Source organism: Schistocerca serialis, chromosome 9 (genome assembly GCF_023864345.2).
Source record: "Schistocerca serialis cubense isolate TAMUIC-IGC-003099 chromosome 9, iqSchSeri2.2, whole genome shotgun sequence".
Taxonomy (NCBI): Eukaryota; Metazoa; Arthropoda; class Insecta; order Orthoptera; family Acrididae; genus Schistocerca; species Schistocerca serialis.
The window spans coordinates 133,142,182-133,159,169 of NC_064646.1; the positions used below are offsets into that span (position 1 = coordinate 133,142,182).

General features: G+C 43.5%; 2 protein-coding genes across 6 annotated transcripts in view; one reads left to right on the top strand and one right to left on the bottom strand.

Moving 5' to 3' along the window:
• The window catches only part of LOC126418469 (1-acyl-sn-glycerol-3-phosphate acyltransferase gamma-like), an 81,238-nt gene extending 70,587 nt beyond the window's left edge, over window positions 1-10,651 (bottom strand). Inside the window, exons 1-2 of one of the 2 annotated variants that reach the window (XM_050085241.1) lie at window positions 10,526-10,651; window positions 9,364-9,572 (exon numbers count right to left, since the gene is read on the bottom strand). In XM_050085241.1, coding sequence (XP_049941198.1) covers window positions 9,364-9,559 — 196 coding nt within the window. In that variant the 5' untranslated portion in view covers window positions 9,560-9,572; window positions 10,526-10,651. Of the gene's footprint in view, window positions 1-9,363; window positions 9,573-10,084; window positions 10,234-10,525 lie in introns of those variants that run through there. The other variant, XM_050085242.1, reaches the window with a different exon arrangement.
• The window catches only part of LOC126418467 (tyrosine--tRNA ligase, cytoplasmic), a 114,570-nt gene continuing 108,171 nt past the window's right edge, over window positions 10,590-16,988 (top strand). The window contains exons 1-2 of one of the 4 annotated variants that reach the window (XM_050085237.1): window positions 10,594-10,743; window positions 11,100-11,369. In XM_050085237.1, coding sequence (XP_049941194.1) covers window positions 11,130-11,369 — 240 coding nt within the window. In that variant the 5' untranslated portion in view covers window positions 10,594-10,743; window positions 11,100-11,129. Of the gene's footprint in view, window positions 10,749-10,853; window positions 11,009-11,099; window positions 11,370-16,988 lie in introns of those variants that run through there. The other 3 variants (XM_050085238.1, XM_050085239.1, XM_050085240.1) reach the window with 3 other exon arrangements.

Below are 16,988 nucleotides of genomic sequence, written 5' to 3' on the forward strand. Positions count from 1 at the left end.
GTACAGAGCAACAGGAAGTTTTGGATAAAAATTGGGAGCAGGCCCCAGAGACACCACTCATACAATGTGTCAAGGATATGATGATGATGATGACAGGTCGTGTAGTATGCTCTATGCAAGTAAAAAAAAGACAGCAACCAGATGTTGGCGTCTGGAAAAGGCTGTCTAGATGGCAGACTCAAGGGGCACAAGATTATCAGTTGTAGAGCAACCATGGCGGAGGCCGCCCTGACATGGAGCCAGTAGACCACACGGCTCCAGGACCCAACACAACTGCCGACACGCCATATGTTCCAGCAGCTTACAGAGAAAGTTCGTAAGGATGATGGGCCAGTAGCTATCAACATCAAGTGGGTTTTGACTGGGTTTGAGCACCAGAATGATGGTGCTCTCCCGCTATTGCGATGGAAAGACACCATCGCACCAGATCCTGTTGAAGATGACGAGGAGATGTCACTTGTAGTCAGATGAGAGATGTTTACTCATCTGACTGTGGATCCGATCCAGCCCAGGAGCTGTCTCAGGGCAATGTGCAAGGGCACTGAGGAACTCCCACTCTGTAAATGGGACGTTATAAGGTTCACTGTGGCGTGTAGTGAACAAGAGGACTTTCCTCTCCATCTGCCGTTTGAGGGTGCAAAAGGCTGGGAGGGAGGGGGGGTAGTAGTTTTCAACACAGAGGCTCAAGCATAGTGCTCAGCAACGCGCTCGACAATCGCGTTTGTGTTGTTAGATAACAAGCCATTGATGTTAATGAGAGGGACACCTGTTGGGGTGAGATACCCACAAAGACGTCTGATCTTCGTCCAGACTTGGCAAGGTGACGTATGGCACCCAATGGTCGACATGTACCTCTCCCAACACTCCTGTTTCCGTCATTTTATAAGCCGGCGAACGCGGGCACGGAGCCACTTAAAGACTGTTAGGTGCTCTAGGGAAGGGTGCCACTTATGATCTAGAGCTTGCCGACGCTCTTTAATTGCCTCAGGGACTTCCAGCGACCACCAAGGGACTGTCTTTTGCCGGGGGCACCCTCTAGAACGAGGGATCGCATTTTCTGCCGCAGAAACGATCATTGTAGTGACCTGCTCAACAACAACATTGATGGCACCATGTGGGGGAGATTCAGTGGTGACATCAGAGGTGAAGGCTTCCCAGTCTGCCTTGTTTAAAGCCCATCTGAGTAGGTGTCCATGGGCATAACGCCAGGGTAATGACAGGAAGATGGGGAAGTGGTCACTATCACACAGGTCATCAAGTGCTCACCAGTGGATAGATGAGAGAAGGCCAGGACTGCAAACCGAGAGATCAATGGCCAAATATGTGTCATGTGCCACACTGAAGTTTGTAGGGGCACCTGTATTTAAGAGGCAGAGATGGGGGTACTGCCCCACCTAGAGGGAGATATACGTTACAGATGGTTATTTCCTGTGTTGTCCTTATCCTGACAGCCACAGTTTCAAAAGGGATTTGAAGGGAGCACAGGTTCACTATATACTGAGTTCAGGACATAGATGCAAACTCCACCTGACACTATACTTTAGTCACTATGGTTCCTGTAATATGTTTTATAGGCGCAGAGGGCAGGGGGTCCGCATTGCTGGGAACCAGGTTTCCTGGACGGCAATGCAGAAAGCAGGTTTAAAACTTAATAGCAACCATAGCTCAGCCAGGTGGTGGATAAAACCTCCACAATTCCACTGTCGCTCCGTACTTTCCGTGTCCAAGTTGGCGCTTCCCACAGTTCCCCAAATTCAGGAGAATGGTGTTCCGCAGGGCTCCGTATTGTGTGTCGTGAGACTGGGAAGGCATGAAACACTCAATGAGGCAGTCTAAGCCTCAGGGTCACCTGCTGCGGGGACTGGCTACCGTGCTGAATATCAGGTGCAAATGAGCTAAGAAGTCCATTACTGCAGACAGCACAGAAAGCGATACTGCACAGAGGACGAAGGAAAACGCGCCCAGGAGGGTGACCTCGCCCAACAGCCGGAGAATGAGCAGAAGTGCAGATCCACGTCGGCGAAGGACGCGAGAGGTCTCAGCACATGATGGACACTATGCACCATGTAAGGTGCCCTTGCCCTATTGGCTTGCTCTTCGGGAAAATTTTGAAAAATGGATATCAAACCCTACGGGGGTTCATCACATAAAGGCCGAAACATGTGAGACTCCTTTTAGTCGCCTTTTACAACAGGCAGGGATACCTCGGGCCTATTCTAACCCCTGGACCTGCAGGGAGGGGAGGGGTCCTGATCCATGGTCAAGGTACCATTCAAGGAGGGGTGCAGGAGGAAATACACGGGGCACATTCCAGTGTGAGTGGAGATTGAGAACCTGATGGTGGGAAGTGAGGTGCATTCCAACTGGCAATCCCACCCTTGGTAACAAAAAGGACGGGATACACGGGATGGTTAGGGGATCATTGAACGGCTACTGCATAAGAAACCAGGAGTTGGCTCCATTGTATTTGTAGAGGTGGAATCCCCGCTTCTGCGAGGAGACTGTCGACAGGACTAGTGCAAAAGGCACAGATAGCCAGATGCACCCCATATTAATGAACAGGGTCCAATAGTTTCAGAGTGGAAGGAGCTGCTGAGCCATAAACTGGACAACCATAATCTAATGTGGACAAAACCAGAGAGCAATAAAAATGAAAAAGAGTAGCATGGTCTGCACCCCAAGATGTGTGGGCCAGGGGGCGGAGAGATCAAGCTTCTGCATGGAGGTAGTCTTCAAGTGGTGAATATAGGCAGCCACATCAGCTTTTTATCAAAATTAAGGCCCAAGAAACAGGACTTTGCTACAAACACTGGTCCCCTAAATAAAGTTCTGGATTGGGATGTACTATGGGTTGATAGCAAAAATGTGTTTTGGAAGGAAAAAACTGGAGGCTAGGGGAGAGGGTCCATTCAGAGGCCTGTCATATAGCGCCTTAGAGCTGGTGTTCAACAGATGCTACTGAGTGGGGACTGCACCAAATGCAAAAATCAGCATACAACACTGGGGTACCCAGAGGCCTAACAGAGGTCACAAGCCCATTGACAGCGATGAGGAAGAGCATGACACTGAACACAGAACCTTGGGTGATACTGTTCTCCTGGACCCAAGGGGCATTGAGTGAAGTGCCAATGCGAACACAGAGGAGCCGGTGAGATAAAAACTCATGGATAAAAATTGGGAGGGGGAAACTAAAGCCCATCATGGTGGGTAACTAAAATGTGATGGCTCCAAGACATGTCGTATGCCTCATGTAGGTCAAAGAAAAAGCCTGTTGGATTGCTGTTTCCGATCTGAGTAAATGGTCAGTTGTAGAGCATCCTTCCTGGAAGCCACACTGATACAGGTACAAAAGGCCCCAAGATTCAAGCACCCACCATAACTGGAAACTAACCATTGTATCTAGCAGTTTACAAAGTACTTTTGTCAGGCTAATCGGGCAGTAGCTGTTGAGAGATGTTGCATTTTTCCTGGGCTTAAGGATGAGGATAACTATGCTGTCTTGCGTTTGTGAGGGGAATGCACCTGTGAGCCAAATGCGGTTGAAGATCCAGAGGAGATGTTGCCTCTGAGTAACTTCCAAGTGTTGGGTTATATGTTTGTGGATGGAATCCACACATGGGGCTGTCATGTGAAGAAATAAAGAGCCAGCAAGAATTCCCATTCACTGAAGGGTTCATTGTAGAATTTGGCTTGGTGGGGGTTGAAACAGAGGAGGGTTTGTTCAAACTCGTTCTTTTTGCCAGAGGAAGGTAGCAGGATTGGAAGAGGATGCCAATGGTGTCGCAAAGTGTGTCACAAGACGTCCTGCAAGGACTAATGAATCAGTACACAGAGCACCATGTATGATCTGACCCAGGGCACTTGACTGTCGCTGAGAGCCCAGAAGGCTTTGACAAAACATGCAATGAAGAGGCATACATCTCCAGGGAGGAAACATAGCGCTCCCAGCATTCCTTTTTACTCTGCTTAATAACGTAACGGGCCTTAGCATGGTGACACTTTTGTGTCAAGGCTGGTCTCTGAAGGGTGTCGTTTAATCATTCCAGTGCCCATCAGCAGTCCTGGGTAGCGAGTGCTTTGTCCTCGGTCCACAATGGTACCGATCAATGACGAGGGAGACCTATGGATAAGGGGGATAGAATTGCCAGTGGCATGAAGAAGAATGGTAGAGACGTCTTGCATGACTGCATCAATGGAATCTGAGGGACAGGTGTCATAGTGCACAGCAGATGTATATCAAGACCAACTGGCCCTGCGAAATGTCCAACGTGGTGACCTGGTGATGGCAGGGGAATGATAGAATCTCCGGAAAGTAGTCACTGTCACAAAGATCGTCATGAGGTGACCAACATAGGGAAATCACAAGAACAGGAGAGGAGATTGTGAGATTAATAGCAGAAAAAGAGCCATCAGCAGCACTGAAGTGGGTAGGGGAATTTTCATTGAGGAGATACAAATCAAAGTCTAAGAAGCTGGTCAATAAGAACACACTTACCCATCACAGGGTGAGGTGAGGTGAGGTGTGCACTGAAGACCCCAAGTAGGAGGTATGGGAGTGGGAGTTGCTGTATTAAGTCAGGCAGGTCAACAGAAGGAAGTAGCCTACCAGGAGGGAGGTAGACATTGCAAATGATGATTGCTGGGGTCATTTGCACTCTTAATGCTATTGCTTCCAGGTTGATATGAAGGCGTATCCAGTCACTAATGACATCTGTGCGAACCAAAGTGCAGACCCCTCCAGATGATGGCCTGGGGCTGGCAAGGTTCCCACATAATGCCCGATAACCACGAAACATTGGCGAGTGGTTGTCATAGAATGCGTTTCTTGTAGAGCAAATGCAGAATACGAGCAAACAAGCTGTTGTACTTCCGATAGGTGATTGTAGTATCCATTGCAATTCCACTGGATTATCGTGCGTCTAGAGTGCAGGGTAGACATATAGAAGCTGAGGGGAGGTCATGTCACCAGGCCAGTGGTCGTCACTGATGAGGATGGGGGTGGGGGTGGCATATATAGAAACTGGGACTGATTCGGGATGCTTTCTCTGGCTGAGGAGGAGGAGGAGTGGTTCCTTGAAGAAAAGGGACAGGAGGGGAAGGGAGGAAAGTGAAGAGGACAAGATGGCAATGAGGAGGAGGGGGGGAGGAGGAGGGGGGGGAGGAGGGGAAGATGGAACTGAGGCAAAGGTAGAGGAGAGATGCACAGAGTGAGGTCTGTCAAACTTCTTCTGGGCCTCAAAGTAGCTGAGACAGTCAAGGATCTTTATTTTCGAAAGTCTTTTTTCCTTTCTATACACTGAACACTCAGGTGAGTGAGGAGAATGGAGACCAGAGCACTTCATACAGTCAGGCGGTGAGGTGCTAAAGTTCCCCACATGAAGAGTCACCAAAGATTGGAGTGGCATTGCATCCCAAGATCATGTGGCAGAACTAGAAGCAACACATGGGAGGTGGAATGTATGGTTTGACTTCACATCTATGAACCATTATCTTGACCTTCTCGGGCAGGGCATCTCCCCTCACATGCCAGGACGAAAGTTCCAGGGTCTACAGGATGGTCCTTAGGGTATCTCTGGATGTGCCAGATGAAATGAATGCCACATCATTCCAGATTAGCCCTAAGTTCTTCATCAGACTAGAGGAGCAGGTCCCTATAGGAAATTACACCCTATGTCGTATTGAGTGACTTGTGAGCATTGATATTCTCTGGGACGTCCCCTAAAGAGTCACAGGTGCAAAGAGAGGCCGACTGACTGGCAGAAGTTGTCTTGATAATGAGGGAGCCAAGTCTCATCTTGCTCAATGACTCAACTTCACCGAACTTGTCACCAATGTGTTCCAGAAAGAATAGCGGTTTGGCGATGGCAGAAGTCTCCCTGACAGTCCAGGTACAGATTAGGAACCACAAAAAGGGTTTTGCCCCATTCTGGCAAACCTGGCCCTCCTCCCAGGAGGTAACCAAGGAGGGCAAGGCAGAAACATGAACTGAGACAGAACGATTTCTAAGGCGAGACACGGCCACAGAAGAGTGGCCAGAGAATTTAACACTCACTCCGAACAAGGGCTCTCACCTCATGGATGCCACCCAGCCACAGCAACTGCTGCCTGCCAGTACAGCCATTGCTGGGAGTTCCAATGCTCTGAAAAGATGGCTGGTCGACTTGGGGGAGGTGACCGAGATCATCGGTCCCATCGGATTAGGAATGGATAGGGAAGGAAGTCAGCCGTGCCCTTCAAACGAACCATCTCGGAATTTGTCTTAAGTGATTTAGGGAAATCACAGAAAACCTAAATCGCAATGGCCAAACAAGGGTTACCATTGTCATCCCAAATGCAAATTTAGTGTGCTAACTACTGCGCCACCTTGCTCGGTGAAAAGATGGGCACTCACTCCTGGGCTTGCACGAGATGTTCACAGCACAGGTACCAACATTGTACATAAATAAGAACATCAAAAGAGGCAAAGGGAGAGGTAAAGGCAAAGGAATAAGGACAGAGAAGGAGAAAGTAAAGGACCCCGGAAAAGAAGAAAGACTCCAATAACTCAGGGACCTGCGTACGCCACACATGGACCCCTAAAAGAGCTGTGAGGCCCCCTGGGGGACCCCTATGGTTTCATGAAGTTCCAACAGGCAGCAGTGCTATACACAGCCTTCAAAACGTCTTCTGCAATGGAGGTGCATTCCAAGCAGGGAAATGCCATAGAGTTTCCTTGGGGAGAAAACTAGAGCATCACAGATCTTCATAGGCACTTGGAGAATGTCTACAAAGACTTGGCAGTGAAAAAAGCACAGCGAGTCATTGGGTGATGCGCCTGTCATCATCATAAGTAGGTCACGTGACCTCTCCGATCTCCTGCATGCCGGCCAGCCACAAACAGCTGCAACTCCTGCAATGTTGATATGGACACATTCATTAGATGTGGCAATGGATCACAAACACCTCACTGCTCAACTGGACGTTTCTGTTGGTAGTGTTGACACACTCATCCACCAGTTGGGGTACTCAAAAGGTGTGTGCCTGCTGTATTTCTCGCCGCCTAGCAGAAGCCAATAAACAGCAATGAAGGACCATCTGTATGGAACTGCTTGCGTGTTATGAGGCTGATTGTGACAATTTTTTTGTCGATCATCATCACGTGCAATGGACACACAGGTTCATCACTTCGAATTGGAAACAAAACAGCTATCCATGGAGTGGCATCACACCACCTCTCCTACGAAGAAAAAGTTCAAAACTGCACCCTCTGCCGGTGAAGCCATAGCAATGGTCATCTGGGACTCTGACAGGGATATTCTATTTGATGTCCAACCTCATGATGGAACAATCAATTCTGAAGTATACTGTACTACCCTCAAGTAAACTGAAGAAATGACTGCAGTGTGTTTGCGCCACAAAAATGCAAACAAACTTCTTCTTCTCCATGATAAAACAGTGCCCCACACAAATCTGCACACTGGAGAAAACCTCACAAAACTTCATTGGACTGTTCTTCCTCATCCATCCTACAGTCCCGCTATTTCATTTTCCGATTTCCATCTGTTTGGCCCAATGAAGAAAGCACTCCACAGGAAGCAGTTGTGGGTGATGGGAGGTTATTGTTGCAGCAAGATGTCTGCTCTGACGTCAACCAGTATAGTGGTACCTTGTGGGCATATAGGCCCTTCCAGTAAGGTAGGGTAAGATCATCGCAGTGAGCAGAGATTATGTTGGTTTTGTAGCCACAAGAGTGGAGGACAACAGGGAGAATTGGAATTACAAATAAAATAAACCTGCTTTGAGATAAAAAAGTGTTGTATTACTTATTGATCACCTCATAATTCAACACTGCTCACTTTTTGCTAATATTCTGTTGTCAACTACTCATAAGTGCTTTACTCGCTACTTTCTACCAATCTGAATCTGTTCTTATGTTTATACTCCCAATTCCTCCTTTCTTACTTCAGGTTCATATGTTTTGCACAATGTCATTGGATTTTAACCAGTCATGCTTTTGGGCATTACTAACATATGTCTGTGGAACCTCTTTTGAAAAGTGAGTGCTGCTCTCCCACTTAGGCCAAAGGCCTAAGTTTGACTGGAATGTGACAATCTGGTTGTAAACTGGTAAAACCACCAAATCTCGACTGTGTAGTGTAGTCCAAGATTTAATGTTTGCCACTGCAGTAACCTACTTTTATATTTTATTTCCGATTTTACCAAAAATTCAAATTTTATCCCAACATGTAATTAGTTTTGGCTTTTAATGGTTTAAATTAAATGGTAACCCAAGCATATGAGATTGATAAAAACCATAAATAATATGCAAAATATTGTTTTACAGTAGGTACATGTAAATAATCTACATCTACATCTACATTTATACTCCGCAAGCCACCCAACGGTGTGTGGCGGAGGGCACTTTACGTGCCACTGTCATTACCTCCCTTTCCTGTTCCAGTCGCGTATGGTTCGCGGGAAGAACGACTGTCTGAAAGCCTCCGTGCGCACTCTAATCTCTCTAATTTTACATTCGTGATCTCCTCGGGAGGTATAAGTAGGGGAAGCAATATATTCGATACCTCATCCAGAAACGCACCCTCTCGAAACCTGGCGAGCAAGCTACACCGCGATGCAGAGCGCATCTCTCGAAGAGTCTGCCACTTGAGTTTATTAAACATCTCCGTAACGCTATCACGGTTACCAAATAACCCTGTGACGAAACGCACCGCTCTTCTTTGGATCTTCTCTATCTCCTCCGTCAGACCGATCTGGTACGGATCCCACACTGATGAGCAATACTCAAGTATAGGTCAAACGAGTGTTTTGTAAGCCACCTCCTTTGTTGATGGACTACATTTTCTAAGCACTCTCCCAATGAATCTCAACCTGGTACCCGCCTTACCAACAATTAATTTTATATGATCATTCCACTTCAAATCGTTCCGCACGCATACTCCCAGATATTTTACAGAAGTAACTGCTACCAGTGTTTGTTCCGCTATCATATAATCATACAATAAAGGATCCTTCTTTGTCAGAGCAAAATTTTGCCAATCAATTTTGATGCTTCACAAACACAGGTTAATCTCAATTTTTCAATAAATGGAACTATTAGTCCCTAATGTTATATGCTACTGGGTTTCAAATTATTGTTTCACATGTATCTGGAAATGCCGAAAAGTCAATGAAACAAATATTTACAGAAAGTAAAATGACTAATATCGTTTTATGATTATACAACAAATGTTGAAATCAAATTGAAAATTCAGTACATCGGCTGGTTTGATAACCGGTTTGTCATCTTATGGCAAAGATTGACTTACTGTAGTTTAAGTTAACAACAATGCCGTGGTAAAAAAAGATAAAATGCTGAATACTTACGGCAATAAAGTGAGTATGCCACATAATAGTTCAGTTTGCGAAAATAATATTTGCTGAAAGGGCGGACTCCAAAATACAGTATCAACTGAGCCAAATTAACTACCAGCCCAGATACCAGAAATGTTATGACAAGAAGTAAATGTGAAACTGGTGAGGCTTTAATTTTTGAAACCAAACTATAGAGGAGTGAGCCCATCGCTGGCGACTACCTGGAAAAAAGAGATTTGTTTTTCATTGTCATACAGATTAACAAACAATGACAAATCAGAGTAAAAGATAAACCTTTGAAGAGGAGTAATTCTATTAAAATGCCCTGCACGCCCACCCTTGTCTTTAAAGCAACCCAAATAATACATTTAACAATCTTCTGGAAGCCAGATATCACATTACAAACAAGTACAAAGTGAGGTGAAATCACAAAGACTAACTGCAAGTAGAGGTGGGGAAATTTAAATATGTCATCATCATATGGGAATCACTAGACATATTCTTCCCTGTAAAATCACAAGTACTAGAGAAGAAAAGGGCAAGATACATTGTTCGTGGGCTACAAAGCACTACAGTATTGTGAAAAACTGTGACAGTATATTAGAGATAAGGAGAACATGTTATCTAAATTAATAGACTGTAAGGTGAAATGTTGGAGCAGCATTATTCGTAAGGAATTACTGAAATTGGGGCAATTGTAAATGATTGGGAACAATTACAAAACATCACATACCCCAATTTACATTCCCTAATAAAACCGAGATTGCGTCTCGATTTATGAATTAACACGAGTACTTATGTATGACCTAATACCGAAAGTAAGCTGTACGAGGAATACTGCGCACTGAATTCTCTGCAAATTTAAAGAGTCTAAAAGTCAATGCTATCTAATCAAGCGCTTCAGTAACCGTCGCACTTTGGACTCACACATCAACTCCGCTCTTAGCCATTCAAGCTTATAGCTTTTCGCGTTACCTGTTGCTCTAATTGCGTAACTGACGGTATCAATGAATTCCGAAAAACAGGTAAAGCGGCCCTCTGCAGAATCTGAACGGAGTCTAGTGAAAGATCAATTACAACATTTCTCGTAAAACGTCATGATATCACAAAAAATTGTAAAGTAACTTATCGTATGGTATTTGTACAGAAGTCAGAATTACGGGATATAACATACTTCCTCACTTAAAACCACACTACCGCCGCTTCTTGAGAACTGCTTACTCAGTTTACAAGACTCACGTATCCCACAAGTCCCACAACATGCAAATGAAGTAAACACCAGGCCTCACAGTGTTACCACCTTCCGTCACACCGTTCTTGGAAACAAAACAGATTCGCATACTGTTGGAGGAAGCACGTGTATTAGTTTCCGAAAGGGAAACACAAAAAGTGGTAAGGTAAATGAAAATGAATAATGCATGGAAATTACTTTTGTATAGACTGGGTACTATGTGCAGAAACTGTAACTTCGTTAGAAAGCTACCCTTGAAGCGTAACCTTTACAAAACATCTGTTACAAGGGATGCGTTGCCAGTGGATCATATGAGTTACCGCAGCTTTTAATCTAAATTCAGTGGATAAATTAGTTGAAGCTACCTCCGTCTACCTCATAGATACGATTAACTTTTAACGGGCACCCATTTAGAACGTTGTCAATGTATGTGTATAACATTTATATCGTGTAGCATGCTGTATAAAGCACTTGTCAGTCTAGGGTGTTAACTGTGCTTCATTTTTTTCTCTTCCAGTGTTGGTGACGGGCATGGTAGATTTTGGTGATGGATGATGCTTTAAGACTGCTTGACTCGCATCTGTCTCTGTACAGCTATATATGCGGCTATTCACCGACTCAGGCTGATCTTCAAATTTTCGAACGTGTATCCTCACTCCCACATAATTTAGAACATGTAACTCGTTGGTACAATCACATTAAAAGCTACACGTCAGCGGAAAGGAAACTTTTTCCAAGTAAAGACTGGTGTGACGTTAGCTTGCCTTATATTGGACATCTTCAACAGGTTAGAAATAACAGATGTCAAACAATGGTGCTTATACCATTGGCGCCCACATTAACAGTTTCCTGTTGGTCGTTGTTGTAGCAACCTGTGCTTGGTAGTATAACTATTTTAGAAAATATTTTATCAGTTACAGTTACGACCTGTCTCAGGTATGTTTATCATGCATAAATGTATACTAACTTTATTATGGTGTGTGTGTGTGTGTGTGTGTGTGTGTGTGTGTGTGTGTGTGTGTGTGTGTGTTTTAGCCAGAAAAACTAAAGCAGCAAAGTAAATTTAGAAAACTTATATTAGCTAATGGACAAGTCTCAGAGTATGTTGATTCATATTATGTGCTTACACATAAACTATATAAAATCGAAGGGGATCCACCATGTAATTTTAATTAAATCTGAGATTTCTTTTAACCTCAGCATGTAATTCCTGAAAAACTGATGTTCTCATGTACCAGAAATTGTTCATTTACATATTTAATCAATGGACTAGTTAAGGTTGATTTGGCAGTCCCAGAAATTGTCATGTATGTTCTTCTCTTCCCTATCATCCATAAGGCAAAATTTAATGCACAGTTTATTTCTGTCTTGTTCTGGGAGGAGCCCTACATTTAATTACTGTATACCACAACTTAAGACACATTTCACCATGGTTACAGATGCACCTGGCTGCAGACAAGAGAGTTTCATTTTATGTTGGACACAAGTTTACAAATCATTTGTTTGGTGAGACACAAATTCAAGATGTTTCCATCACTTGCGTCATTGTCTGAAAGGAACCAATGATGGTTCTGAGTCATAAATGATAAGTATTGTTTTTGTAAGGTGTGTCTCCGCTAACACCACCACCATGAGATTGGCATCCTGACACATAGTAAGGACACTGATGACTGTGCTGTTGAGTGCCCCACATTCATCATCACTGTCGTCGTCGCCACCACCATCATTGTCATCATCATCATCTTTTGAAAGGGGAAAACTAAGCAGCTAACTGTCTCTTGAGTGTTCTGTTGCTGTCAGAAACCATCTCTCACTTCTTGATGATTGTTCCCAAGTTACACAAAGTGTGCAGAATGGCTTTCCTTACTTCTGATTAGGAGAAGGCCATTGTGGTGCTTACTGTTAACAGGTATAAGTAGCCTTGCCTGCCCAGAAAAGGCATTTTGTTAACTCTGACCCAAATTCTTCAGCCGAAAATGCTTGAGACATTTGACTCTTGCGCAGGGGTATCCTGCTGTCACCAAGTAACATCAAGTTCTGGTAAGCAATTAGTAGCAAGCTGTTGTAGAATGTCTGCTGCAGCTTGCTGCTTCAGCCGTTGTTTTGTTTGTGTATTTGGTTCTTAAACTTGAAAACGTTTCTTTTTTCACATTTTATTTATATATTTCTCATCCAACAGTTTATCCTCAGACTTCAAAGGCATTGTCACCTTGGTGAAGCCATTTATATTAGTTTTTAATCATATATATTACTTGATTATGTGACAAGTTCACTCCTCTGATCATATTACAGAATGCTAAGGTACGAAGTCCATCACTTTTGCAGGATGATAATGGTGATAAGGGCATAAAATAATACTTAACAAGTAAAATGAACAATGAGACTGTTTTGAAGGTTATTAATTTTGTAGATCTTCTCAGCTGCATTGGCATCAATCAGCCAAAATTAAGCAAAAATTAAATAGTTAAACATTGTTGTAGTAGTCTTCAGTCCAGAGACTGGTTTGATGCAGCTCTCCATACTACTCAATCCTGTGCGAGCTTCATCATCTCAAAGTAACTAATGCAACCTACGTCCTTCTGAATGTGCTTAGTGTATTCGTCTCTTGGTCTCCCTCTACGATTTTTACCCTTCATGCTTCCTCCAATACTAAATTGATGATCCCTTGATGCCTCAGAACATGTCCTACCAACCGATCCCTTCTTCTAGTCAAGTTGTGCCACAAATTCCTCTTCTCCCCGATTCTATTCAGTACCTCCTCATTAATTACATGATCTACTTATCTAATCGTCAGCATTATTCTGGAGCACCACATTTCAAAAGCTTCTGTTCTGTTCTTGTCAAAACTATTTACCGTCCATGTTTCACTTCAATACTACACTCGATACAAATACTTTCATTAAAGACTTCCTGACACTTAAATCTATACCCAATGTTAATAGATTTCTCTTCTTCAGAAACGCTTTCCTTGCCATTGCCATCCACATTTTATATCCTCTCTACTTCAACCATCATCAGTTATTGTGCCTCCCAAATAGCAAAACTCCTTTACTACTTTAAGTGTCTCATTTCCTAATCTAATTCCCTCAGCATCACCTGATTTAATTTGACTGCTATCCATTATCTTCATTTTGCTTTTGTTCATCTTATATCCTCCTTTCAAGCCACTGTCCATTCCATTCAACTGCTCTTCCAACTCCTGTGCTCTTTCTAAGAGAATTACGTCATCAGCAAACCTCAAAGTTTTTATTTATTCTCCTTGAACTTTAATACCCACTCTACATTTTTATTCGTTTTCCATTAGTGCTTGCTCACTGTACAGATTGAATAACATCAAGGATAGAATCCAACCCGGCCTCACTCCTTTCTCAACCACTGCTTCCCTTTCATGTTCTTCAACTCTTAAAACTGCCATGACATTTCTGCACAATATGTAAGTAATCTTTCCATCCATGTAGTTTTATCTCTGCTAACTTCAGAAATTTAAAGATTGTATTTCAGGTAACATTGTCAAAAGCTTTCTCCAAATCTGTAGTGTTATAAATATAGTTTGCATTTCCCTAACTTATCTTCTGAGATGAGTCTGAGAATCAGCATTGCCTTGCGTGTTCCAAAATGTATGTAGAGCAGTGTAAGAAATTACACCATTACTCCTGACGAGGGGACCTTCTGGGAGGTGCATCGAGTTATGAGCTCCCACTTTGCCTGCTTATAGTGTGGGTAGGCACCTATCACACCCTAAAATTGTAGGTGCCAGTGCAGCCTCGTTTTTGAAATATTGGCTGTTAAAGTTTGGGCAGCTCTTTATATACAGAAAAGTTTCACTATTGTGGCAAGTGAGCGAGTAGCTGAGTAATAAGCGAGCGAGACTCCCATCCAGGTGACCCTGGTTCGAGACCCATCTATGCTACTTTTGTTTTCTTTTTCTTTTTTCAAATGCTTGTTTTAATTTATAATTAATCATGAAAATTTTGCAAGGAATTGATTAAAAATAATTACAAGCCTCTATAAATCAAAATTACAAATTGAATGTCACATTTTGTTTCAGTCTTTTGCGTTTTCTAAAAACAAAGATGATGTAACTTACCAAACGAAAGCATCGGTATGTCGATAGACACACAAACAAGCAGAAACACACACACAAAATTCAAGCTTTCACAACCAATGGTTGTGTCATCAGGAAAGAGGGAAGGAGAGGGAAAGAAGAAAGGATGTTGGTTTTAAGGGAGATGGTAAGGAGTCATTCCAATCCCGGGAGCGGAAAGATTTACCTTAGGGAGAAAAAAGGACAGGTATACACTCGCGCGCGCACACACACATATGTCCATCTGCACATACACAGACACTAGCAGACATTTGTAAAGGCAAAGAGTTTGGGCAGAGATGTCAGTCGAGGCGGAAGTAAAGAGGCAAAGATGTTGTTGAAAGACAGGTGAGGTATGAGCGGCGGCAACTTGAAATTAGCGGAGGTTGAGGCCTGGCGGATAACGAGAAGAGAGGATATACTGAAGGGCAAGTTCCCATCTCCGGAGTTCTGACAGGTTGGTGTTAGTGGGAAGTATCCAGATAACCCGGACGGTGTAACACTGTGCCAAGATGTGCTGGCCGTGCACCAAGGCATGTTTAGCCACAGGGTGATCCTCATTACCAACAAACACTGTCTGCCTGTGTCCATTCATGCGATGGACAGTTTGTTGCTGGTCATTCCCACATAGAAAGCTTCACAGTGTAGGCAGGTCAGTTGGTAAATCATGTGGGTGCTTTCACACGTGGCTCTGCCTTTGATCGTGTACACCTTCCGGGTTACAGGACTGGAGTAGGTGGTGATGGGAGGGTGCATGGGACAGGTTTTACACCGGGGGCGGTTACAAGGGTAGGAGCCAGAGGGTAGGGAAGGTGGTTTGGGGATTTCATAGGGATGAACTAAGAAGTTATGAAGGTTAGGTGGACGGCGGAAAGACACTCTTGGTGGAGTGGGGAGGATTTCATGAAGGATGGATCTCATTTCTGGGCAGGATTTGAGGAATTATGTGTGTGTTTGTTTGTGTGTCTATCGAGCTGCCAGCGCTTTTGTTTGGTAAGTCACATCATCTTTGTTTTTAGATATATTTTTCCCACGTGGAATGCTTCCGCAGCCAACGGTTGCTTCGTCAGGAAAGAGGGAAGGAGAGGAAAGGACAAAAGGATGTGGGTTTTAAGGGAGAGGGTAAGGAGTCATTTCAATCCCGGGAGCGGAAAGACTTGCCTTAGGGGGGAAAAAAGGACAGGTATACACTCGCGCGCGCGCCCACACACACACACACACACACACACACACACACACACACACACACACACACACACCCATCTGCTTGTGCCTGTATATGTGCGGATGTGTATACCTGTCCTTTTTTCCCCCTAAGGTAAGTCTTTCCGCTCTTGGGATTGGAATGACTCCTTACCCTCTCCCTTAAAACCCACATCCTTTTGTCTTTTCCTCTCCTTCCCTCTTTCCTGATGAAGCAACCGTTGGTTGCGAAAGCTTGAATTTGTGTGCGTGCTTGTGTTTGTTTGTGTGCCTATCAACATGCCAATGCTTTTGTTTGGTAAGTTACATCATCTTTGTTTTTAGATATATTTTTCCCCACATGGAATGTTTAACAGGAAATTAACCGTAATGTAATTTCTTGAAATATTTTATTATTGTTCAATTTTTTGTTGTATTTTTAATTTTGTTCTGTTTAGGTAGGGAATGTTAAAAAAAAATACCAATGAATGAGGCATTAAAAATATGTTTCATTTAATGGAAAGTTAATCGATATTTCCTATATTTTGACGAGTACATTCTGACGGATGATACTTGTTATAAAAACAATCAAAACATTTGTACTTTGGACACCACGAACATTGTACGAATGCACATTCATTTTCGTCACAATCGCACCTGTATTTTCTCAAGTCCACCGGAAACGCCACTGCATTGATGTTATGGAATACTTCTTTTTGCGATGGATCTAGATTCGCGGCACGCCAGGCATATCTGTAACAATGTTAACGATGAACTTGTAGTATATCTGAAAATCCAAGCAAGCTATCCGAAAATTGAAAATAATGATTTATTCACGTACCTTATCATATTTTTGTATATAGGAGCCTGCAGTTAGTCATGTACCAGCGAATGGATTTTTGCCATTTCCTCCCTGGATGTGATTTCTACGTTGTGTTGCAATAGGTACGGAGCGTTTTGAAAGTGGCGAATGTCATTCTTTACTTGGCGATAAAAATATACATCCCATGGCTGACAAAACAGTGTACATCGCGGTGGTATCACTGATAAGAGTGAAAGTTGGTAGGCCATCTTTATTGTTGAATTTCGTTTCATGCAAGTTCAAAATGGTTCAAATGGCTCTGAGCACTATGAGACTTA